Source organism: Girardinichthys multiradiatus, chromosome 20 (assembly GCF_021462225.1).
Source record: "Girardinichthys multiradiatus isolate DD_20200921_A chromosome 20, DD_fGirMul_XY1, whole genome shotgun sequence".
NCBI classification, from domain to species: Eukaryota; Metazoa; Chordata; class Actinopteri; order Cyprinodontiformes; family Goodeidae; genus Girardinichthys; species Girardinichthys multiradiatus.
Window position 1 is genome coordinate 24640517 of NC_061812.1, and position 26793 is coordinate 24667309.

At 41.0% G+C, this 26793-nt stretch overlaps 2 protein-coding genes and 1 long non-coding RNA gene across 3 annotated transcripts in view; all 3 read left to right on the forward strand.

Annotated features, from left to right (window-relative positions):
- Positions 1–25234, forward strand: part of LOC124857340 (ubiquinol-cytochrome-c reductase complex assembly factor 2) — a 28760-nt gene extending 3526 nt beyond the window's left edge. Inside the window, exons 2-4 of the mRNA XM_047348558.1 lie at positions 21801–21875; positions 24886–24952; positions 25069–25234. Coding sequence (XP_047204514.1) covers positions 21801–21875; positions 24886–24952; positions 25069–25181 — 255 coding nt within the window. The 3' untranslated portion in view covers positions 25182–25234. The remainder of the gene's footprint in view (positions 1–21800; positions 21876–24885; positions 24953–25068) is intronic.
- LOC124857342 lies at positions 1570–15670 on the forward strand. Its single transcript, XM_047348560.1, is given in 17 exon segments — positions 1570–1733; positions 3923–4396; positions 4503–4562; positions 4649–4727; positions 4815–4918; positions 5014–5286; positions 5387–5480; positions 5699–5766; positions 5857–6090; positions 6178–6221; positions 6223–6241; positions 6334–6468; positions 6554–6616; positions 6829–6966; positions 7306–7443; positions 7629–15488; positions 15625–15670. Coding segments are annotated over 15 exon segments (8442 nt in total). The 5' UTR covers positions 1570–1733; positions 3923–4300; the 3' UTR covers positions 14526–15488; positions 15625–15670.
- On the forward strand, positions 15836–16635 carry LOC124857343. The gene is made up of 2 exons (XR_007035572.1): positions 15836–16124; positions 16221–16635. It is a non-coding gene; the product is annotated as an uncharacterized LOC124857343 (long non-coding RNA).
- Positions 25235–26793: the final 1559 nt, after the last annotated feature.

Consider the following 26793-nt stretch of genomic DNA (forward strand, 5'->3'; position numbering starts at 1 on the left):
AGACTACTGTTTTGAGTAAATCCTGCTGAATCAATGGGGCAGACATGAAGTTTGAAGGCCTGAGCAGTCAATCACACAGCTGTTGGGTCTCATTCATTACCAAAGCAACAGAACACAGCTGCCAGTGAACTTAAGTTTCTTCTGACAAAGAGTGGCTCTGAGCATGACCTTAGGCCAGAAGTTGCCATGACTGATCACATTCAAGCCAGCCATAACTGACAACTACACTGGACTTTCAAAATAAGACAGTGGCCTTTTAAAATTAATCTATAAATGAAACCCTCAATGTTCCATAGCTACTGTAGACCTTTTAAGTTAAAAAACAATTGTATGTTAGAAGGAGGTGAAGGTTCCATTTGACTAATAAGATTAAAACAACATTTATTGGTAACCAAACTGGAATTTCTAAATAAGGCCTACACATACTCTACAAAAGAAAAGCCTTTTTATTTTACACTGAACATCATTGCATGCAGTCACTGTCAGTGTACCAGCTTCTACTTAAAATTTTAGTCTTGATAAAAGCCCTGTCTCTAACACACAGACACATCGACACACTATGACATCCACTCTCACAGAGACAGAGCAGTGGAAAGGAACCCATTGACCTCTGATCCACACAACAGAGACTTTAAAAAAAATCACAATTCATATGAGTGTCAGCAACATTTTATTTCCATTTGGGATCAATAAAGTATTTTTGATTTGGAACTGAATTTGAATTAAATGCCCATGAGAACCAGTAGAGAGAAAGATCCAGTTGGATGGTTTTGTTTTGGTCAACTCTGTGTTAGCTTTACAATTAGCTGCATCACATTCACACACATTCATATGCACATGACTTTTGGTCTCCAAAAGATGAATCTAATAGGCACAATGGATTTTATTTTGGGTCTGTATGGACACATTCACAACTTTTTGGATCCTTTTATCACAATAGAACCAACACACAGACAACTGTTGGTTGTTCAAAGGTCTTTATGTGTCTTAATGATCAAACATGAGGCTGACTCACATACAAATTATTTTTTCATAATATAGCGGACACTCAAATCCAACTCCATGCATTGTTAGCACAAAAAGCCCCCCCTAGCCCCAGCACTAATAAATCACTGCAGCACCTCAGCTGATTGACTGCGTTCTGAGACCGGAGTTTGCCTAGGCAAGTTTAACTGAGAAATAATATTTATGATTCTGGTATCCTTCAAGAGGATGAAAGTAACAATCAGTAATTGGAGCTGATATTTCTGCATGGATTAAAAAGAGGAGCACACTGTTAATTACAAACTACAAATCTACATTTAAAATAAGTACAGAGCATCAGTTTTGTAGGAGATCCATTAAATACCAGAAGCATTTAGGTGTGATTTTAGACCATGTAATGTTGTACTCATGTCTGTGACGTCATGAGCTCTAGCTGGGTAAACACACTGGCTCAATCTATAAAAAAAATACGTTTTTTTTTTCGTTTTTATAATGTTTTAAAGTTTATTTATTTCCTATAAAGATTTTATTACAGTTTATTTAATTTTAAAATTAGTTTTTGGAAAAGTTAAATCCATCAACAACTTTACAGCCCTGACAGATGTCGCTCTCTGATTGGCTGATGCTGCGCTATGTCCCGGTCAAGCTTCTGGAATCTTCCCAGATGTCGCTCTCTGATTGGCTGATGCTGCGCTATGTCCCGGTCAAGCTTCTGGAATCTTCCCCCTTCTGAGTCTGCTCCGGTCTAGGTAAGACGCCTGTCTGCTTTCTCTGTAAAATATCGTGTTTAGCTGCTTTATCACGGTGAAATATGATTTAAAATGGTTAGGATTGTTAAACCTGATGCGTGTTTATATAAAGCTAGTGAATTTTTATAGGTTTTGTTGTCATGAAAAGTTCGTTTTTGGCTTGTATATATGCTAACTGGATAGCATCTCACTGTTATCATTGCGAGTCTGCTCCGGTCTAGGTAACACTTCTTTGTCCTTTCTCTGTAAAATATCGTGTTTAGCTGCTTTATCACGGTGAAATATGATTTAAAATGGTTAGGATTGTTAAACCTGATGCGTGTTTATATAAAGCTAGTGACTTTTTATAGGTTTTGTTGTCAAGAAAAGTTCGTTTTTGGCTTGTATATATGCTAACCGGATAGCATCTCACTGTTATCATTGCGAGTCTGCTCCGGTCTAGGTAACACTTCTTTGTCCTTTCTCTGTAAAATATCGTGTTTAGCTGCTTTATCACGGTGAAATATGATTTAATATGGTTAGGATTGTTAAACCTGATGCGTGTTTATATAAAGCTAGTGACTTTTTATAGGTTTTGTTGTCAAGAAAAGTTCGTTTTTGGCTTGTATATATGCTAACTGGATAGCATCTCACTGTTATCATTGCGAGTCTGCTCTGGTCTAGGTAACACTTCTTTGTCCTTTCTCTGTAAAATATCGTGTTTAGCTGCTTTATCACGGTGAAATATGATTTAAAATGGTTAGGATTGTTAAACCTGATGCGTGTTTATATAAAGCTAGTGAATTTTTATAGGTTTTGTTGTCATGAAAAGTTCGTTTTTGGCTTGTATATATGCTAACCGGATAGCATCTCACTGTTATCATTGTGAGTCTGCTCCGGTCTAGGTAACACTTCTTTGTCCTTTCTGTGTAAAATATCGTGTTTAGCTGCTTTATCACGGTGAAATATGATTTAATATGGTTAGGATTGTTAAACCTGATGCGTGTTTATATATAGGTAGTGAGTTTTTATAGGTTTTGTTGTCACTAAACGTTCGGTTTTGGCTTGTATATATGCTAGCTTTTGATAGCATCTAATTGTTTGCTTTGTATTTGATTTACATAAACACAGTAAGGTATAGAATAAAGGCAAGGGCTTTTATTAATATTCTCTATGGAGTTCATATTTTTGGTGGGGTTTAAAGTGAATTGCTGAGGTATAATGAGGTAAAAAAAAAAACGATCTTAAATCAGTCCCTGTTTACTCCTCAGATAGTGTGCTGTGTCTCAAAGGAGCTCTGCATGTCCTGAAAAGCTCCAACATGTTTTGGGGAGATTTACCCATCTACTTTATAAAGCTATTTTGCTCTCATATGTCCGTTTACATGTTTTTGCCCAAACTGGACTGCTGCTGGTCCAACATATAAAATATATCGTTGTTTGAGCTTTCATTGTGTCTGCAATTCCTTTGTTGAGCCACCATGTGTTACAAACCAGCACAAACATGCGTTGTTTACTGTCTGCTCTGCAGTGAAGCTTTGTTTCTGATGGTGAAAACGTGGATCAATGTAATGCTGGTTCTGTCTGTGTGGAACTGCACATTAGTAGAAGAGACAGATCTAAATAGTTTTATGCTGATATTATTTTAACAATAAAGACAGAAATGTATCACTGAAGTATTAAGTTTGTTGGTATTTTATCACAGAGATCATGAGGAATATTTTTAATCAACCATATGACTACTTGTAATTTGCTGCCTGATTGTTTGCAACTCTTCATATATGTTGACATTTATTATACTATGTTGACTTGCCATTCAGTATTTGTTCCATATTGTTTCATTTGCCTTTTATTCAGTTATCATATTTTATCAATTAAGATGGACTTGATATACATTTAAGAACAAATTCAACATGTTACAGCTGTGTTTGGTTATTTTAATTAGCTCCTACAGTGAAAGATCTTGATAATTTGGTTAAACTTTATTTTTTGTTTACACAAAAAATCATAACTTTGTTTTTGTTTTGCATTCTTTTAAATACTACTAATGACCAGGGTTATGAAATGTGTTGATGTTTGAACATGATATTGGTACTTTAAGAGCATTAATGAGCAATTTTTAGCTTTAGCCCTGGTTTTAAATATATTTTGGAACTGAATATTTTGATTGGCATTGTTTTTAATGGATATTTTTTTTGCTTTTCATTACAGCTTTTCACTTGTGCGAGACGTTGCAATTTGGAAGTTTTCCAGTGCTGCCAGCTGTGATCTTCACCTGTGCTTCACTACACCCACCTTCAATCATCTACACTACTGTTACATCTCAATCAGAAAACAACACACTGACTAGAGAAACATATTCAGACACAACAGTCATTTTATTTACAAACCTACACATAATATTCACTAACACACACACTTTCACTCACACACACACACATTCACTCACTATCTTCCCACAAACACTGTTTCATTCATTTGGAACATATTTAAATACATTTTACAGTTTGTATTTTCTCTGTTGCTTTGATCTAGATAACCGGTTTTTTCTCCCCCAGTTTTCTTCTGTTTTTCTCTCTGTCTGCCAGGATGCCACGCAAGGGACGACGCTCTGAGGCCGCCAAGAAGAGATGGAGGACCCTGGACCAGGAGGACCTGCAGAGCAGCCAGCCGGACGTCGCCAAGGTATCTTGAGTTATAAATCGTAATAGTTTATTTTTTTCCTAGTATAACAGTAGTTGTTGGTACTTTTGTGCTTTCAACATGGTTGTAATTATGCCTGTGTTTGCAGCCCAGGACATCCCCACCCACCGCGCAGGCTTGGACCCCCACCCAGTCTCCGGAGAAGAAGGTAAAGCTGTAGTTTACTGTTCAGTAACTAAGTTTTGGATCATTTGTTTGGTTTTATTTAGTCATTAAATTTTTATTTGTTCTCAGATGTCCCGACTGCTGGAGTCCCCGGGCCAGGTGGTTTGCCAGGAGGAGCCCCGTAGGCCATTGACCTCTCTTGTGTCACGTATGTACATTAAGTTATTTTGTAGAATATGTTCAATTCTAAATTCAGTGATATTTGATTTTGAACTGTATGTTTGTCTCTCTATAGGCCGTGGGACGGGGCGTCGCCATCGCGTCGTGAAGTGGCCGTTTTCCCCTGTGACTTACCGTAGTCACAAGTTGGTCCTGCCAGCCGCGGTCCCGGAGAAGAGGGTATGTTGTTTCTGTCCCACCTTATACTTCATTCTCAGTGTACAGTGAAAACCTAATCATATCACGTTCATCTTTTTTCTTTATTTCTTTTTCAGTTTGTTCTTTTGGTTGGTGACTCCCATCTGCGTGCTTACGTTGATGAGTTTGTCTCCATGCCAGAGGGCAACCTCTCCTTTGGGTTTCTTGCAACCCCCGGGGCCTCGGCGGACGAGTTGAGGCGTGAGGTGCTGGGAGCAGTTCTGCCTCGGACCCCCGAGGTAGTCTGTCTTCTGGCACCCGGCAACAACTTGGAAGCCAGAAGGACCGTGCAGCAGTCGGGCGCGGACTTCGAGGGGCTGCTGCTTGCCGTCGGCAACCTCTGCCCTAACGTAAGTCTAATATTCACTGAATTTGTTCAAAAAAAAAAAAAATATATATATATATAAATGTATGTTAATTTGTGTTATTTACTTTGATTCAATCATACAGGTGGTTGTTGTGGACTTTCCTCCACGTCTCACCGTGGAGGAAGACCACCAACAGCTGCTCCGGCAGGAGTACCACCGTGTGGCTGCTCGGAGAAGTAAGTGATGTTACACAATTTATTTTTATACTGACATTTTACTTTGTGGAATTGGGTAAATGTTCCTAATGTGTTCTCAGCTCACTGCCAATTAAAGTTGGAATTAACACAAAATTAGTGAAAAACAGACTAGTGCTAGGTGTCTCTCTATCATTAAATCACTACAGTGTTAGTCTGAGCGGCATTAAGAATGACTGTTGTCTTCCCCTCTCCTTCAGATGTTCGCTACCTCTCGGTAGTTGAACATTTCCCGCGGAGCTGCTTGGACATGTGGAGCAGGGATGGCGTAAGTAAAATTTTTATATTTGTTGCTATCAAAATGTTACTAGTGCTTAATGTTCATGATTGAATGTGTTATGTGACTTGTGTGTTGCAGGTTCACCTGAGCGACCATCCTGGGATGGAGGTCCTTGCTCAGTTGCTGTGGGATGCGTCCTACACGCAACTTGAGTTAAGTGCACCGACATCTCCAGCTCCACCTCCTGCTCCTGTGACGCCTCCTTCCCCCGTGGTGAGACGTTCCCCCCCTAGGCTGGTTGTGGTCGGCGAGGTTCCAGCTCCGCGTCCTTCGGACCCTTTCGCTTGGACTGTTGTCCGTGGTGGCCAGAGGGTAAGTAATGCATACTTGATTTTTTCATAAAACGTAAGCATTGTTTTAGGGAATGTGTAAGCATTGTAAATCTTCTAATCAATACAGACGTCGCGCCAGGTCCAGAGGGGTGATGGCTCTCCACACATCACTGAGGATGGTTGACCAACAGGTACGTTTTGCTTCACCTCAAATCTGAACATTGTGTGTTCCCTCAGTGAAGGAATGAAAACATTTTAAGTATTTTTATTTTCTATTTTAAAGGGAGACCTGCTGGACTCCACCATTCCCCCGAATCCTGTGTGGTTCAGCCCAACGGTGCTGGAGGAGATGGACCGGATCGTTCCTGCGTCTGGCCGTGACGCTCCGTTACCGACGCGTGCTCTGAAGGGGAAGAAGGTATTTTTGGATGCTCATTTTAAATTTGATGTGCTACAAATGGTCTGTCAGTCATTTCATTGCATTTGTTTTGTCTTTTATTTAGAAAGCCAGTGTGAGACGTCGTCCACGACCCGATCCCTCCAAGCCGAGACCGGAGGAGCTGCAGGTCTGAAACTATTTTAACCTTAGATCTATCATTACAAAAAGGATTTCAAACTGTTTTCTGTGTTTTAAAGTTGAATAGTAGTGGATGTAAGTTGTTTTAAATTATATTTGCAACAGAACATGTTGTAGACAGAGCCTAAATCACAGATACCTCAAGATGTTTGGTGCATCTTCTGTACTTTCCACTAAACTCAAAGCTCCTGTTGATTTCAGGTGGAGGGAGCTCCGACTGAGAGGACCAGGCCAGCCCGTCGCCAGCCCAGGAGAGCCGCCCCCACGTTGGAGGTTGACGCCCCCGCCGAGTCCTCTCCCGCGCCTCTGGAGGACCATGTCAGGGATGACAGCTGCCAGGTAACTTTCATGAATCATCTACTGTTGTAATGTCAAATATTTTAAATATGTAAATACTGGAAACTAAACTTTATTAACCTTTTAAACGGCGGCACCAAAATCAACAAAAACTACTGAAGCCGGTGTTGTGAGACACTTGCCTGGTTTCTGGTACAGAAAGCATTTCAAACTGTTTTCTGTGTTTTAAAGTAGTTTCAATAGTTGAATAGTAGTGGATGTAAGTTGTCTTAAATTATTTAAAATATATTTGCAACAGAGCCTAAATCAGAGACCTCAAGATATAGAGTTGTGTGCATCTTCTGTACTTTCCACCAACTTTAAAGCTCCTCTTGATTTCAGGTGGAGGGAGCTCCGACTGAGAGGACCAGGCCAGCCCGTCGCCAGCCCAGGAGAGCCACCCCCACGTTGGAGGTTGACGCCCCCGCCAAGTCCTCTCCCGCGCCTCTGGAGGACCATGTCAGGGATGACAGCTGCCAGGTAACATTTGTGAATAATCTACTGTTGTAATGTCAAATATTTTGAATATCTACATCCTGGAAACTAAACTTGACCTGTTAACAGTTTTTGTTTAATACAGTTGTATATTTTTAATTTGTTAACTTATGAGCCAAAAAATGTATGTAAAAATGCTAAATTTATGCCATTTTCTGATTATGATTCAGGCTTCTTCGTTGGAACCCTGTGCCAGCGGTCCGCCTGTCCAGACTGTGAGGGCCACACATTGCCAGGCTGACTACAGATACGGTACATTTTCCCGTAATCACCAGTGCACCTGTATGGCTCTGACATTTTTAGCGTACCACAGTGAGGGGTTGCAGTGTGACACAGTCTTACTTGACAGAGTACTTGAGCAAGGAGATGCACTTTATGTTGGCATTAAACAGCAGCTCATGTTGGACGGTAGATTTGTTGATAATCACTTGACAGTTGAAGAGATGCCCCAACAAGTACTGACAGACGGGAACATCTACTCTGTACACACAACGGGTGTCAGAGTTGGTCGTGTTTTGTGTCAGAATGATAGCCCTCAAAGGTCACAGCGAATGGGATTTCCTCTTGCCTCACAACTAGAGTGTCTGTCTGAAAATGTCACCCATGCTTTTCTTTTGGTGACTCCTGAGTGCATTGCAGTTTTCCGGGACAGAGACGGTAGGTTTGGAGTTTTTGATTCTCACTCCAGAAACTCAGCAGGCCTGCCCCATCCTAACGGAACTGCAGTGGTCATGACCTTTAGCAACCTAACGCTCATGGTTGAACATCTGCACAAACTCTTTCAGAACCGTGGCCCCAATGCCACGTATGAGTTTGTACCAGTATCGTTTGTCAGCGACGACATTGGTGATGCCCCTCCTCCGGCCTTGAGCAATCTGAATATTTCACCTGGATCCACACAAGCAAGCCCTAAGAAATCAGAGAGCGCTTCTGATGAAGAGGATGAAGAGGAAATGCCAGCTTGGCTTGTTGAAGTTGGCAACATATTAGAGGAAACCGTCCCAACGGTGCCAGATGTGTCCAAAATGCCGAAAGCCAGGAGGAAAAAAGTAAAAGACAGGGTCAAAGCACAGCTGGGACAGGATGTAGTTAAAAAAATGAAACAAAGAACATCTGAGAAAGAAAAATATGATACATCGCCTACATATAAGGTAAAAAAACTACGGGCAATGAAACAAGCATATCTTCTTCAACATGCAGAGAGGAAGATCCAGTTAACTGCTAGATACAAGCGTGATGTTGCTTACCGAAGGAGACTAATGGAATATGTGAAGAAAAGATACAGCAACGATCCCAACTACAAAGCCAGACAGAAAGCATTTATGAAGAAGTATATGAAGGAAAGATACAGCAACGAACCCAACTTCACAGCCAGACAAAAAACATTTATGAAGAACTATATAAAGGAAAGATACAGCAACGAACCCAACTACAAAGCCAGACAGAAAGCATTCATGAAGAACTATATAAAGGAAAGGTACAGCAACGAACCCAACTTCACAGCCAGACAAAAAACATTTATGAAGAACTATATAAAGGAAAGGTACAGCAACGATCCCAAGTTCACAGCCAGACAGAAAAGACTTATGAGGATGTATATGAAGAAAATGTACAGCAAGTTACAGTTCCGGGTGCAACATATTAAAAAATGTGCTGTCAACAAGAGACTAAGGCTATCAAAGAAGACACTTCCTCAAAATACAATGCTGCAGTGTGCAATGAGAATCAGGCGAAAATACAGAAGGACTTTAGGCTTTCTCCAAGGAACTCCACAGCCTCTGATCAGCAACGAAATGAAAGCTGCAATTATGAAATTTCAAGAGAAAATTCAACTTGGACCCACACATGTCTGCACGGTTTGTCACAGAGCTCTTTTCCCAAGTCAAGTCAAGCATTGTAACAGAGCCAAATATACCAAGAACATTCGTGTGGAGGCCGAATGCCTGACAGGTACGTATGTTCACATGTGTGACTCTGCATGCTCCGCCCCGTGTTCTGTACCCAAAGAGAGGACTCAGGAGTGGATCTGCTACACATGTGACAGCTACGTAACCAGAGGAAAGATGCCATCAATCGCTGCTGCCAATCACCTGGACCTGGCACCGATTCCCACAGAGCTTTCCCTACTGAATGTACTTGAGAGGCAATTGATTGCAAAAATACTGCCTTTTGCCAAGATTGTTTCATTGCCCAAAGGACAGCAGAGAGCAATTCATGGAGCTGTTGTTTGTGTACCTTCAGAAATGGAAACAATCGTGAACTGTCTTCCCAGGCCCAGCACAGAAGCACAGCTTTTACAGGTTAAGCTGAAGAGGAAAATTAAATACAAAGGATACCAATACTTTTACACAGTAAACATGGAAAATGTTTTGGCTGCACTCAGAAAGCTTAAAGAGACCCACCCGGATTACAAGGATGTAAATATAAATGAAAGTGCAACATTTGAGGATTTCCAGGACGACCAACCTGTTGAGGAATCAGAAACCCAAGCAGAGGATGCAGTCACAGACCAACCTGACCACATAGGGGAAGAACATCAGGCTCTTCGACCGGGTCTGATCTTGGACACTTGCATGCAGCCACCTGACATAGCACAGGAAGTGCTCTCCTATGGAGATGGAATTTTTAGTGTCGCTCCCGCCCAAGGAAACAAACCCGTTGGCTTCTTTACTGTTCCAAGGCTGGAAGCCAAGGCTTTTCCTGTGCAGTTCCCCACTGGCCAAAACACGTTAGACGAAGCCAGACGAGTTATACTGTCACCAAGTATGTATTTCAATGTCAGGCTTTTCTCTGTAGACACTCGATTTGCCAAAGACCAGAGTTATCTTTTCTTTGCTCAGTTTGTTACTGAGACTCATATGGCCAACAACAGCATGTCAATTCAGTCAAGAAAAGGCAAAGCCAGGAGCAAAGAAGGACAAAACATTTCCAGCAAGATGCTACAGGACAAAGAAGAGTTAGAAAAACTAATCCAAAATAAAGAGGCCACTCGTTTTATGCAACCCCTAAGAGGAACTCCAGCTTATTGGGAGAAAGGTTTGCGCGATTTGCACGCCATGGTGAGGCAGCTGGGAAAGCCAACCTTCTTTTGTACCTTCTCTGCTGCTGAAATGAGATGGCCGGAAGTCATTGAGGCCATCAAAGCTCAACACGGAGAGCAAGTCAACTTTTCAGAGCTCGACTGGAACACCAAGTGTGACATTCTTAGGAGCAACCCTGTTACTGTGATGAGAATGTTCTCCAAGAGGGTGGATGCTCTCTTCACAGATCTCATTTTGTCCCCTGCGCAGCCCATCGGACCAGTTGAGGATTACTTTTATCGTGTGGAATTTCAAGCAAGGGGTTCCCCGCATATACATTCTGTGATATGGATTAAGGATGCACCTGAGATGGAGGACCCCTCATGTTGTGACCAAGTCATCAATTTCATCGACCGTTACATATCCTGTCAGTTGCCCGATGAAACCACAGACCCTGAGCTCCACAAAATTGTAACGGAGGTTCAAATGCACAGCAAAAAGCATTCCAAATCATGCAAGAAAGGAAATGTGCAATGCAGATTTGGATTTCCCAAACTACCCATGGACCGCACCAGAATCACAGCCCCTCTCTTATTCGACTTTGAAAATGATTGTGATGAAAAAGCTAAGCAATCCAGACAAAAGGATGGCCAGAAGAAGTCCAGAAAATCAAAGCCAATAATCATCTCAAACCAACAAAGAGAAGCAAAGAGGAAGCTGAAATCAATAAGGGATTTGCTCATGGATCAAAAATCTTCTTTCAAGGATTTGCCAGAATTACTCCAGGCTTGTAAGATGACCAAAGAAGAATACAACCACTATGTGGATGCTCTGACTTCTGGAATGGTAGTGATGATGAAGCGTGATCCCAAAGACAGCTGGGTGAATGGATACAACCCGGATCTCCTGCGTGCTTGGAATGCTAACATGGACATTCAGTATGTGATCGATGAGTACAGCTGTATTGAGTACATGATGTCCTACATAGCCAAGCCAGAGCATGAAATGGCGCAGTTCCTCAAATCCGTTGTGGAGGATCTAAAGAAGTCCGATGTCAACCAACGGGACGAGATGAAAAAGATCATGCAGGCCTATTCAAAACAGAGAGAAGTTAGCGCTCAAGAGTCAGTAGCCCGTACATGTAGTCTATCCCTTAAAAAGTCATCACGCAGTGTCATTTTTATCCAAACTGATGAAGACTGTGTGAAAATGAGCCTTCCCATGAGCAAACTGATAAACATGGCCCCAGATGAAGAGAATGTTTGGATGACAGGATTGCCTGAAAAATATCTCAACAGACCTGAAACGTTAGAATTTCAACACATGTGCCTGGCGGAATTTGTGTCGGAATACAGGGTCCTTTATGGAAAACAAATTGAAGGACGAAATGCAATCCCCCTCCTAAATGATGCCGGATACATCCAGAAGAGAACAATGGGCAAACCAGCAGTTATCAGATTTACCCGTTTCTCAGAGAAGAAAAGACCAGAAAAGTTTTACAGACGGCTTCTGAAGTTGTACTTTCCACACAGAAGAGATGAGGACCTGAAAAATGAGGAACACACAACTTACAAAGCCTTTTACGACAATGGACTCTGTGGTAGCTGGCAAGTTAAACAGTACGTTGAGTGGAACCGCAAAAGATACGAAGGTGAAGGAAAGAAAATCGACAAGATAATGGAAGAACTGACAAAGCAAGGACCGGTTCGCAATGCTTGGAACACTTTTGCTCCTGAAGTTGAATTGGACCGTTTGGAATGCGTAGCGGAGCGACCCTCAATCGATGAAAGTGAAGAACAAGACCCTGTCCCAGAATACCAAGTTGATGTCAACAGTGGAGCCATGCCAGCAATCGAAATACCCAAATTGAGCCCTGATTTTATTAGACAAATGTACCGTAGTTTAAATGAGACTCAAGCGTCCATGTTTTACGCCATTCGCCATTGGTGTCTGCAACGTGTCTGGGGTCAAAATCCAGACCCGTTCTTTTATTTTTTGACTGGAGGGGCGGGCTGTGGCAAGTCTCATGTTATCAAATGTGTTTACCAGGAAGCAACCAAGCTCTTGCGCCAGCTTCCCAGATTTCGCGATATTGGTGACATGTCTCAGCCCACGGTACTCCTCACAGCTTTTACTGGAACTGCAGCTTACAACATCTCAGGCAAGACTTTACATTCAGTTTTGAAGCTACCCAAAAGCTTAAAGCCACCATACAAAGGACTTGGAAATACACTGGATGAAGTGAGAGCCGTTCTTTCCAATGTAGAAATCTTAATCATTGATGAAATCTCCATGATCTCCAAAGACTTGTTTTCATATGTCCACTGGAGATTTCAACAAATCAAGGGAAACACAAGACCATTTGGAGGGATTTCTGTTTTGGCTGTGGGAGATTTCTACCAGCTGCCACCAGTGGGAGGAGCAAAACCTCTTTGTGTCACTGAGGCCGGCGTCCTTGATATCTGGAACGAAAATTTCCACATGGTCAGTCTGACGGAAATCATGCGACAGAAAGACGACAGAGCATTTGCGGAGCTCCTGAACCGGATTAGAGTTAAAGGGAAAGCAGATTTACTCAGCGACGGCGACAGATCTCTCTTAACGCAAACTATTACCGACCCCAAAGAGTGTCCAATGGACGTGCTGCATGTTTTTGCGACCAACAAAGAGGTGGACGCTCACAATGCAGCAGTTGTGGCTTCTTTATCAACAGTAATAGTTGATGTTCAGGCAGAGGACTACAAGAGGGATACAAAAACAGGAAACATGACAAATCTAGGTAGCCGCGTCAAAGCCAAGAAACGAGATTTGCCTGACAATCTACAAGTCGGATTGGGAATCAGAGTCATGATCATAAGAAACCTGAACGTAGAGGATGGTCTTGTCAATGGAACCTTTGGCACTATTGCAGATATCATCACCAGGACTAAAGATGGAAACAGAACCGTGAAATTAATAGGACTGAAACTGGATAGTCCCACAGCTGGCCACACCAAAAAAATCAAAGGGAAACCAGACAACTTTGTTTACATCGAGAGATTTGAGGAACAAACCAGCATAAAAGGAGTTGTTCGACATCAGTTTCCAATCAAGTTGGCGTTTGGATGTACAGCACACAAAGTACAAGGGATGACCATGAAGTCTGCAGTTGTTTCTTTGAAGAGAGTTTTTGAACACGGAATGGCATACGTCGCCCTCAGTCGCACAACTTCTCTGGAAGGACTTAAAATCATTGATTTGGACGAGAATAAGATCTACGCCGATGAAAATATCAGAGCAGCTATGGATTCGATGAGAACAGCATCGTTCTCAAACGCCAGACCCCTCTTGAATTTTCAATCACGTCATCAAAGTGCAACTTTAAGAATTATTCATCACAACGTCGAAGGTCTCATCTCTCATTCTGAGGACATGAAACACCATCATGAACTCAGATTGGCAGATATTTTATGCCTTACCGAGACTCATTTATTTGGATCTTCTGCTCCAGCTTGTTGCCAAATGGAGGGTTATTGTTTCTTTTCACGCAACAGACATGTTTCTTATTCCAACCGAGTGGACATGTCTACCAAAGAGGGGGGAGGAGTCGCCACTTACTGCAGGAGTCTTCTACAACCCCAGGAGCGGAGATACTTTCACAATGTTACCGATCTCGAATACAACGTTGTGAAAGTGGATGCGCCGATCACAGCCCTCATTGCCACGGTTTACAGGCCACCAAGTTATGATCTAGCTACGTTTTTGACAAACATGGAAAATCTTTTGGATGGCCTGAATTCAATGGATATTCAGCCAGTTGTGGTATTGGGAGACTTCAACGAGGACCTCCTCTCTCCGGGGAAAAAAGCAATCAAGGAGTTGTTTGGAAGCAAAGGATTTACTCAACTCATCTCGGATCCAACAACGGAAAGGCAGACTCTCATTGACCACATTTACATTTCTCAGCCAGAATATTGTGTTCAGTCAGGTGTGTTGCAGACTTATTACAGTTACCACAACCCTGTATATTGCATTTTGGCTTCATTTTCAGCTGCATCTTCACCATGACTTGAGAGGAGGGCTGGGAAACAAATTACACTAGGACAATAGTCCTGTCATTTTTAATGGTACTCCATCTTAGGTAAAAACACCAAAGTGAGAACAAATAATCAGAATCAAATGTCCTCAATGATTCGCTTGGATACTGGAAATCCAGTTGATGTATTTAAAGGGTAATAAGAATAACGGTGTCGGCTGACGGCCTGTACAGGTCCAGTAACGGCTGTGAAGCTTATTGCTCATGAATACTTCAACTTGAGATGACCACAGTACTCCATTTGAGGCACCGAGTGGTCACCTAGGATACCCCTGGGATATTGTAAGAAAGTGAATGTATTTAACAGCTAATAAGAATAGCGGTGTCGGCTGACGGCCTGTACAGGTCCAGTAACGGCTGTGAAGCTTATTGCTCATGAATACTTCAACTTGAGATGACCACAGTACTCCATTTGAGGCACCGAGTGGTCACCTAGGATACCCCTGGGATATTGTAAGAAAGTGAATGTATTTAACAGCTAATAAGAATAGCGGTGTCGGCTGACGGCCTGTACAGGTCCAGTAACGGCTGTGAAGCTTATTACTCTTGAATACAGCTACTTCAGACGACCACTGAACTAATTTGGAGACCAGTGCATTTTTGAAACATTTTATTTAACTCCCCTAGAGAACCTGCTAGAGCTCTCTAGTATTCTTTTTATTTTCCTTTTTTGGTTTTCTTTCTGATCATGAGCCAATGCTCCAGTCTGATGGAGCAGTTTTTTCCACACTATGGACATTCTCCACTCCGCTCTGTTTGCTTGGCCATTATGTTAATTTGCTTTGAGTGGAAAGAACCGTTTTTTGCCCAGTTTTAGTAAGTTTTTGCAGGCTTGAGAGCATGCAACGCACGGCATGACTCATGAGGGTTCCAAGAAGAGATGGAGGAAGCTGGACCTGGTCGATTTGCAGAGCGGCCCATCATACGTCACCAAGGTATCCAAAATCTAGCTGATGATACACTATGAACCTAAAAAGTATTTTGTATGTTGCAATTATAGTAGCTGTTGGTAAAATTTCAAATATAACATGAATCTCATGATTGTAATTATTCATGTATCCATGCTTTTAGCGCAGGACACCCCAACCCACCTGGCAGCCTTGATCTTCCAAGCAGTCTACGGAGAAAAAGATATGGCTTTCATTTTGCTTTTCATTAACTGAGCTTAGGATAAGTTATTTTCTGTGCTTTTCTCATTGAAGTAATTTGTGTCTCTTTATGTCAAGGTTTCTGGACTCCGTGCCCCATGACCAGGTATGTCCACGACATGTTCAGGGTAATTTGCAACAACACAATGAAGTTGTGATTGTACATTTTTCTCAAAACTTACTGCAGTTGCAACATAGACCCCTCCTGGGTCACCTACGTAGTTAGAAATCTGCATGTTCATGATTTTAAATGTTGATGATTTTTCTTAAGGCTTGAAAGTTTTATCTTGATGTCTGTGTTTCTTTCAACATGCCGTGGGACGGGTCATCGCCATCAACAACTTGACCAACAGCTGGAGCGTCAACGAGGCGGGAGCAAACATCAAGCATTTGCGGCACACAGTCTGCAACCTCTGGACTTATGTAAGCTTAATTTCCACTGCATTTGTTAATTATCAAATAAATCAAAAAATGTACCATGTATATTAATGTTTTATTTATTTCAATTGAATTTTACAGGTGGCTATTTTCAACTTTCCTCCACTTCTCACCATGAAGGCTCTGATGTGAAGCAGCAGATCACATCCCAACAGGAAACTAAAGTGTCTCAAGTCAAAGAGCTTCAAAAGAAACTATAGCAGGAGATCACTGAGCTGAACTAATTACATGTATTGCTTTGTCAGACCAAATGTTATTGTTCAAATCCATTCTGAAGGAAACTAATTGTAATGTTTGTCATCGCTAAGGACTTCAGTCATTTCAATTGTTAGGATTAATTGGAATGTATGAACCTGACCGTTGTGAAGTGCCTTGAGACAACATGTGTTGTGAATTGGCGCTATATCAATAAAACTGAATTGAATTGAATTATCTGAAGTATCAAGAAGTGGATTTACTTGTGTAAATTACCATTAAAACTCATGGTACAAACGCATCCTGATTCAGAAAGTTTTTATTTCCTCATCAAGATGAATCATACTCTTGGCTACAGAATAAAATTTAACTACAATATTTAATAAAAACATTTAGTCATGTAAATGTAGAATGCTGAATTTGGTTGAACATTAATATTGCTGCTAAACTATTGTTCCCAGCTGTTTTTGAAATGCATTATTATGACAGGTTCAAGTCTGAAGCCATGTTTTAACCTCATGTAATGAAACCTGAATCCTGTTTCAGGTAAATGGAAAACAGTTTTTGGTGACTTTAATTGAACTAACACACAAATTTACAGTTCTTTTAAGCTCTTCATAGTTCTGCCCTCAAACCTGATGGGAGCTAAACCTAACGGCCAGAGAAACTTTGTGGTCCCAGAAGCACGCACCAAGAGGCAGGCCCCGTCTAAATTTCTTCCGAAATTTTCTAGTTCTTTATTTTTCTTCCGTCAAAATTAATGCGGCCCGAACCGCTGCGTGCACCCCCACAATATATACATCAAAACGACCGGCTCGGTCCCGTGAGGTGTGCTATTACTTTTATTGGCGTTTCGAGTTACTATGGCGACGTAATTAACGAAAAACCGAGACCCAAAATCCCATAGAAATGAATGGAGTCAGGGGCGAAGAAATCCTCAAAATTCACTGTTTTTGAGCCTCTACTGTATCGCCATACTTTCACCTAGAAACACAGTTTGACTTTCAGTTTGTAGGAAAATCCGTCGGCTCTTCAGAAGTGAAAACGGTTTGTTGATAACTGCTACGGTTTCTCTAAAATTAGACTCCAAGCGACACAAAGTTTGCGAGAAAATCACACTCTTAACAGTGGACATGGCAGTTACTAGAGTGTAAAAAGAGGGGATTTTTTTCAGGAAAAATGAGTTTCAACTGGCCCTCACGGCCACAAATTTCGCTCTACAGCCACAATTTTCGGTCAGATTGTAGGCCCGGGCCTCTGCTTTCACACAATAATTTCAAAATTGTTCTAAGTCTCATAGATTTCTGTCAAAACACCCTCGATCGCCAAGAGTCAGTAGATTTCTGTAGGCCTTCTCCCATGTATTTTCAATGAGAGCTTGACCTGTAATCCATGAGTGACACCATTTCTTTCAAAAATCATATTTTATACTGTGAATGACATAGAGCTATGAAAATATCCATGATTGGGGACGAGGGACAGCTGTCGCCCACAGTTTAAAAAATTTTCAAATACCATATACGGATTCCGAGATATTAGACTTTGTTCGGGAGCATGTTCAGGCATTTTTGCCTTTTTCTCCATTTTCCCTTACTTTTCACCCAGTGTTGTGTCTTTATTATTATATTTTCACTAATAAAGGATGAATATTAATGTTCCCCTGTCCGTTCTGATAAAAACGGTCCAAGAATGACATCGATCGCCCCTACGGTTTCAGAGTTATGGCCAGTTGTTCGGGAGCATGCGCCTCCATGTTATAAAGCCTAGACCAGGGGAGACAGAGAGAGAGGTGCTGCGTGAGTGAGAAACAGCAGGTGTCAAGTTACACTGATGCTCTTTGCTGATTGGCTGATTCATTCCTCACTGTTCTATTTATAGCTCTGTGTATCTCCTACTGTATATGTCTGGATGGGATTCTGTCTTTCTTTCTGCCTCTCTGTGTCTCACACTGGGACACACACCCACACACACACCCACACACACACACACACACACACACACCCACAGACAGACACACACCCACACACACATGCATGGATTACTATCTTTCTGAGGACTTTGCATTGACTTTCATTGATATTCATTCATTTCTATGGCTTAAACCTGACCTGACACCTAACCCTTTGACCAGCTTCATAGGGGGCAAGTACATGGCGGCCATGTTGTGTGGGGAACTTAAACAGCATGTACTGCTGTTCCAACACCCAGACAATAGTGATTGACCCTAAAGGTCAATTTCTTTCATCAACCCTCCATACTTACTAATGATTATTTAAAGCTTATAAAAACATACACAATGGTTTTACAATAGCAAGCATGTTCTATATAACTAATAGAAATAACCCAGACCTGAAAGGACAACCATGCTTGATTTTCAAAAGAAGACTAAACCTGCTCTACAAAATAAAAGCCTTTAAACAATAGATGATTGCAGGAGTGGGCTTCACACTACTGTTGGAGCTCCCCCAGTGATGGGAATGGGACTATGCTGGTCCTTTGAAACAGGCTTACCAAAACTTCCAAAATAAAAGCACACACCTTCCATACTTACTAATGATTTTTTAAAGCTGATAATGGCATACACAATGGTTTTAGAAGAGCAAGCAGGTTCTATGTAACTAATGGAAGTGAAACAGACCTGAAAGGACACCCATACTAGGTTTTCACAATAAGACAAAACATGCTCTACAAAATAAAAGCCTTTAAACAATGGATCATTGCAGAACTGGGCATTACACTACTGTTGGAGTTCACCCGGTGTTGGAAATGGGACTATACTTGAAATATGGGTTACTGAAACTTTCAAAATAAAAGCCTCAACCCCCCATAGTTACTATGGATTTTGTGAGCTCACAAGAGCATAGAAAATGATTTTTAAATAGCAATCGGGTTCTATTTAATCAATGCAACTAACCCAGACCTGAAGGGACAACCATGCTGGACTTTCAAAATAAGACAAAACATGGTCTACAAAATAAAAGCCTTTGCATTTTAAACAATAGATCTTTTCAGGACTGGGCTTCACACTATGTTGGAGCTCACCCAGTGTTGGCCTTTTAAAATAAAGCCTACTTAAAATTTCAAAATAAAAGCCTCAGTCTTCCAGAGTTACTAGTCATATTTTAAGCTGATAATAGCATAGACAATGAAATAAAAAAAAAATAGCAAGCTCTGGTCGGAGCAAAACGCACCAAGAGGCAGGCCCCGTCTAAATTTCTTCCGAAATTTTCTAGTTCATTTATTTGCTGTTCAATTTTAAAAAAAAAACATCTACCTCTACAAAGACCCTGCAACAAATTGTTTTCACTTTTATGTGTTATATAGACCTAAAGAAAAGTCTGATCAGTATATCTCCAGGCCATCCAGTATTTATTGTAGACTGACTTTATACCCTTTTTAATCTTGATTTCATGTGGTTTTTTATTAAATGTAGTGCTTCCAATATACATTGCTCAAAAAAAATAAAGGGAACACTTAAACAACACAATATATCTCCAAGTAAATCAAACTTCTGTGAAATCAAACTGTCCACTTAGGAAGCAACACTGATTGACAATCAATTTCACATGTTGTTGTTCAAATGGAAAAGACAACAGGGGGAAATCTTTGGCGATTAGCAAAACTCACTCAATAAAGGAGTGGTTCTGCAGGTGGGGACCACAGACCACTTCTCAGTACCTATGCTTTCTGGCTGATGTTTTGTTCACTTTTGAATGTTGGTGGTGCTTTCACACTCGTGGTAGCATGAGACGGACTCTACAACCCACACAAGTGGTTCAGGTAGTGCAGCTCATCCAGGATGGCACATCAATGCGAGCTGTGGCAAGGTTTGCTGTGTCTCTCAGCGTAGTGTCCAGTGCCTGGAGGCGCTACCAGGAGACAGGCCAGTACACCAGGAGATGTGGAGGAGGCCGTAGGAGGACAACAACCCAGCAGCAGGACCACTACCTCCACCTTTGTGCAAGGAGGAACAGGAGGAGCACTGCCAGAGCCTTGCAAAATGACCTCCAGCAGGCCACAAATGTGCATGTGTCTGCACAAACGGTTAGAAACTGACTCCATGAGGATGGTATGAGGGCCCGACGTCCACAAATGGTGGTTGTGTTCACAGCCCAACACCGTGCAGGACGCTTGGCATTTGCCAGAGAACACCAGGATTGGCAAATTCACCACTGGCGCCCTGTGCTCTTCATAGATGAAAGCAGGTTCACACTGAGCACACGTGACAGACGTGACAGAGTCTGGAGACACCGTGGAGAGTGATCTGCTGCCTGCAACATCCTTCAGCAAGACCGGTTTGGCAATGGGTCAGTAATGGTGTGGGGTGGCATTTCTTTGGAGGGTCGCATGGCTCTCCATGTGCTCGTCAGAGGTAGCCTGACTGCCATTAGGTACCGAGATGAGATCCTCAGACCCCTTGTGAGACCATATGCTGGTGCAGTTGGCCCTGGGTTCCTCCTAATGCAGGACAATGCTAGACCTCATGTGGCTGGAGTGTGTCAGCAGTTCCTGCAAGATGAAGACATTGAAGCTATGGACTGACCAACCCATTCCCCAGACCTGAATCCGATTGAGCACATCTGGGACATCATGTCTCGCTCCATCCACCAACGTCACGTTGCACCACAGACTGTCCAGGAGTTGGCAGATGCTTTAGTCCAGGTCTTGGAGGAGATCCCTCAGGAGACCATCCGCTGTCTCATCAGGAGCATCTCCAGGCGTTGTAGGGAGGTCATACAGGTACATGGAGGCCACACACAATACTGAGCCTCATTTTGACTTGTTTTAAGGACATTACATCAAAGTTGGATCAGCCTGTAGTGTGTTTTTACACTTTAATTTTGTGTGTGACTCCAAATCCAGGCCTCCATTGGTTAATACATTTGATTTCCATTGATGATTTTTGTGTGATTTTGTTGTCAGCACATTCAAATTAATACAGAACAAAGTATTTAATGAGAATATTTCATTCATTCAGATCTAGGATGTGTTATTTGAGTGTTCCCTTTATTTTTTTGAGCAGTGTATATAGAAAATGTACCTGGTCAAACTTGGTGACATTAGTGTTTAACAAATAGTGATTTTAAGGTGAATGTTCGTAAACGTTTTACACTATAACATATTTAAAGGGGGGCCCTGGTAATATATCAAGATTAAAAACTACATTGACTTATATAAAGTAAAAAATAAGTCCTGTAACAAAACAAATTATGTAGTTAAACACAAATTAATCTAAAAATAGGAATGCTGCAATTTAAAATTACCAGTCAACCATTAATTTGATTAAAATGTTACTCAAAACACAAAAGAAACCCATTAAATTTGGCACATTTAACAAATTTGATTCATTAACCATTTAATATCAGAACTGGAAATTAATGAGTAGTAACTGTCATATGAGAATAATGTTGTTGTGCATGCTCCCTGACATATAAATAACACATTTTATTTACTCTTATCATGCAGATTGCAGATCCTGAGAAATGTGACCAGATGTATGAAAGTTTGGCTCGTATTAATGGAAATGTTTACAGACAGCGGGTAAGCATGCATCTGATTTTCTGATGGAAACCTGCTTCTGTACGATTTATCAGTTTATCCTGTAATCCAGGTTTTTTGTTCTATGGTGACTTGCAAAGGTATTTATGCTTTTTAAACGTTTTCTCACATTATAACTATAAATCAAGTCTATTGTATTGACTTTTATTGTCATAGACCAGCACAACATGCTTCATTGTGATTTATTTGTATTCAGCCCCCATTACTATGATACCCCAAAGTAAAATCCAGTGCAGCCAAGTCCACCTGTGTGAAATATAATCTCAGTATAAATCCGGCTGCTCTGTGAAGGACGCAGGTTTGTAAGAGAACCATCACCATCATGAAGGTCAAGAAGCGCTGCAAACAGGTGAGAGATAAAGTTCTGGAGAGGTTTCAAGCAGAGCTGGGTTATAAAACAATTTCCCAAGGTTTGAACATCTTCTGGAGTATTCTTAATCTAGATCGTCAGAACATGGAAATAATGTGGTACAGCTGCTAATGAAGGTGCTCCAGCTGGGTGAGACTTAAATTGAAGGTTTTGGCCGTTGTGCACAAGAATGCGTAGAGAAAAATGAACTCAGCACATCCCTCTGCACACACCACTCTATGGTGAAAATGATGGTGGTAGCATCATGCTGTGGGAATGAACGACAAGCTTATCAGAGTTGATGTAAAAGGTGGATGGAGCTAAATATAGGGCAATACTTGAAGAACACATAGAGGCAGCAAAAAACTGGAGGTTTGCTATCCAACAGGCAAATGACTCTAAACATATAGCCATAGCCACAAAAAACAGTGTAAATCATGCAAAGTAATATGTTGGAATTACCCAGCAAATGGCGACAACTAAATCCACTCTTTGGCAAGACTTTCATTTTCCTTCCACATAACATCTCTGCACCACTTTGTGCTGGTCCATCACATAAAATCCCAATAAAATGAAGTGTGTGGTTGGAACGTGACATAATGTGAAAACGTTAATACTTCTGCAAGGGACTGTGAATGCATCAGAGGAACGATGCATCCCTCTGCAGATGGAGCATTCCCTCTCTGGAGCATTCACATCAGCTGACAATAAAACCTTTATCTAGGCTTCAAAAACACTGACATCAGTATACAGGTCCTTCTCAGAATATTAGCATATTGTGATAAAGTTCATTATTTTCCATAATGTCATGATGAAAATTTAACATTCATATATTTTAGATTCATTGCACACTAACTGAAATATTTCAGGTCTTTTATTGTCTTAATATGGATGATTTTGGCATACAGCTCATGAAAACCCAAAATTCCTATCTCACAAAATTAGCATATTTCATCCGACCAATAAAAGAAAAGTGTTTTTAATACAAAAAACGTCAACCTTCAAATAATCATGTACAGTTATGCACTCAATACTTGGTCGGGAATCCTTTTGCAGAAATGACTGCTTCCATGCGGCGTGGCATGGAGGCAATCAGCCTGTGGCACTGCTGAGGTCTTATGGAGGCCCAGGATGCTTCGATAGCGGCCTTTAGCTCATCCAGAGTGTTGGGTCTTGAGTCTCTCAACGTTCTCTTCACAATATCCCACAGATTCTCTATGGGGTTCAGGTCAGGAGAGTTGGCAGGCCAATTGAGCACAGTGATACCATGGTCAGTAAACCATTTACCAGTGGTTTTGGCACTGTGAGCAGGTGCCAGGTCGTGCTGAAAAATGAAATCTTCATCTCCATTAAGCTTTTTAGCAGATGGAAGCATGAAGTGCTCCAAAATCTCCTGATAGCTAGCTGCATTGACCCTGCCCTTGATAAAACACAGTGGACCAACACCAGCAGCTGACACGGCACCCCAGACCATCACTGACTGTGGGTACTTGACACTGGACTTCTGGCATTTTGGCATTTCCTTCTCCCCAGTCTTCCTCCAGACTCTGGCACCTTGATTTCCGAATGACATGCAGAATTTGCTTTCATCCGAAAAAAGTACTTTGGACCACTGAGCAACAGTCCAGTGCTGCTTCTCTGTAGCCCAGGTCAGGCGCTTCTGCCGCTGTTTCTGGTTCAAAAGTGGCTTGACCCGGGGAATGCGGCACCTGTAGCCCATTTCCTGTACACGCCTGTGCACGGTGGCTCTGGATGTTTCTACTCCAGACTCAGTCCACTGCTTCCGCAGGTCCCCCAAGGTCTGGAATCGGCCCTTCTCCACAATCTTCCTCAGGGTCCGGTCACCTCTTCTCGTTGTGCAGCGTTTTCTGCCACACTTTTTCCTTCCCACAGACTTCCCACTGAGGTGCCTTGATACAGCACTCTGGGAACAGCCTATTCGTTCAGAAATTTCTTTCTGTGTCTTACCCTCTTGCTTGAGGGTGTCAATAGTGGCCTTCTGGACAGCAGTCAGGTCGGCAGTCTTACCCATGATTGGGGTTTTGAGTGATGAACCAGGCTGGGAGTTTTAAAGGCCTCAGGAATCTTTTGCAGGTGTTTAGAGTTAACTCGTTGATTCAGATGATTAGGTTCATAGCTCGTTTAGAGACCCTTTTAATGATATGCTAATTTTGTGAGATAGGAATTTTGGGTTTTCATGAGCTGTATGCCAAAATCATCCGTATTAAGACAATAAAAGACCTGAAATATTTCAGTTAGTGTGCAATGAATCTAAAATATATGAATGTTAAATTTTCATCATGACATTATGGAAAATAATGAACTTCATCACAATATACTAATATTTTGAGAAGGACCTGTAGTAAAACATGTTCCAAATCAGGTGAAGGTTAAATTAGGTACATTTTTAAAGAACTTCTACATTTAAATTGTTACTATTATAACCATAAACATTCACACAGGTCCTCTACTTTGTGTTTGTCTGGAGAAAGTAAACTAACTGGAGTGTAAAGATGTCAGAAATGCAACCTGAAAATATCACATGAAATCTCTTCACTGTGACCAAAATATGGAAAATATGCAGAAAATGTAGTAGCAGACTTTAATGTGTTCAATGCAAATATGTCTCTGTGTGTGTTTTAGTTTCCTCGCGTGAGAGACACAAGTTTTACAGGGGTCACAGCAGAGGAGTGTCGAGTACTTTTATCAGGTATGCACCTCTAAATATAATATGAAGTGTCTACCTCGTTTTTAACCAGTTATAATAAAATGACCCTAAAGCGGTACTGATGTAATTTTACACCTCATTTTATTGTCGTTTTACAGGCAGTATGCAACAGAGCATGGATGAGGAAAAGAAGGGTTTATGGAAGTCTTTAATGGAGAGATTCTCCTCCAAATCACCAGAAGACGGTCCAGAAAAAGCTCCTGAAAAATAAAGTCTCTTTTCTTTCTATGTTTGTATAGAAATAAATCTTGTTATCGTAGTGGATCTGTGTTGTTTTTCTGAATTTATTATTACAGTAAAATCTTTAGCGGCGTTGATCATCAACTTTGCAAAAACTAAGCCAGGAAACCAGAAACAATCACAAACATGGGTTTTAACGGCAAGATCAGTCATACATACACAATCCTACAAAGCCTGACCAATTCAACAGCTTTGGAAACTGTAAATAGTTTTCTCTGCTGTGTATATTTAGTTAATTTCATCTGATTATTGTGTGAACCGTCTGTGAACCTTTTTTTTTTTGGCTTTCTCCACACCTCGGACATCCTCGTTGTCACTCGGAGACTTTCTTTAAATGCATGTATGGTATGGCATAAGGTTGGAAGAAAAGAGAGATATACGGAAAAACGAAAGCACATGGCAGAAAGAAATGTAGGAAAGATAAGGTGCAATGAAATCAATAGGTAGACAATCCTTCAGAATGTTTTAATAATTTTAGAATATTAAAATGATTTTGTGAGTGCAGGTTAGGAGCTGTTTGGCCATATTCTTTAGGAAAAATAAATTGCATTGTGTTATACATTTTTCTTTAAAAATTTAAGACCAGCATTTTTACTCAAGGTTATGATTCTGTTAGATCTTCTATCCTGTCCAGCTGTAGCATTACAATCCTAATGATGTAGTTTCCATTAAACAAAACCAAATAAAGTCAAATTTATTTTGTGATACCTAAGTATGATCAGTTTGATATGATGCTACATCAATCTTCCTCCTGTTTTTAGGTTCTAATTTCATAAGTTTGGCTAAAAAACATTAAAACTATTTACAAAGAAGGAAAGGCAATTTTCAGTGAATACATTTTGTATTTAGCAAAATCAAAACCATAAACGTCAACAAGAGCGAAAATAAAATCAGATTTAGATAATAAAAAATGTTTAGTTCTAACATGCATTTTCAATTATGCAAGGCACCACAATGACTCCAAATATCCAAATCCTACTCGTTCAAGCTCAGTTGTAACTTTGAATTTTGTAGTGCTGGCATAGTTCAGAGTTAGCTGTAGTCCATTAAATAACAGTATTTTCTGTTTCGTCTCAGATGAAATACAGAAAACTGTTCAAGATCAGGTAGGCTAAGCCAAACAGGTGTTGTGCGAAATTCTGTTCCCCTGAAATAATCTGTTCCACCTGTGTCGGGAGCGCGCACTGCAGCCAGAGAGGCGGATCCGACCGTCTTCACAGCTTTAGTCGGTTAAACGACGAAACGTATTCATGTCAATGTTGTAACTTTATCTTTAATCAACAGCTCCTAGAAAAATTTAAAATAAATACAAAATTAACCTGGTCTTGTGAGGGTTTTTTTTGCACAGCTTCGTGTTGTTTCGCCAAAAGAATCCATGTCTTTTCCAACTTGTATCATGTTCACTTTAACTTGACGGTCATCAATCAGCCACCAAACACTGTTTTCCAACACGTCGTGTTTATTTCTACTTTTTTATTACTGATATAAAACAATGGATGCTCACTGCTGGACACGAAAAGTCAGGCTTCCTGAAGAGATGAGAGTGTAGCTTATTTTTCTGGTAAATCGTGTTCTAATGTAAA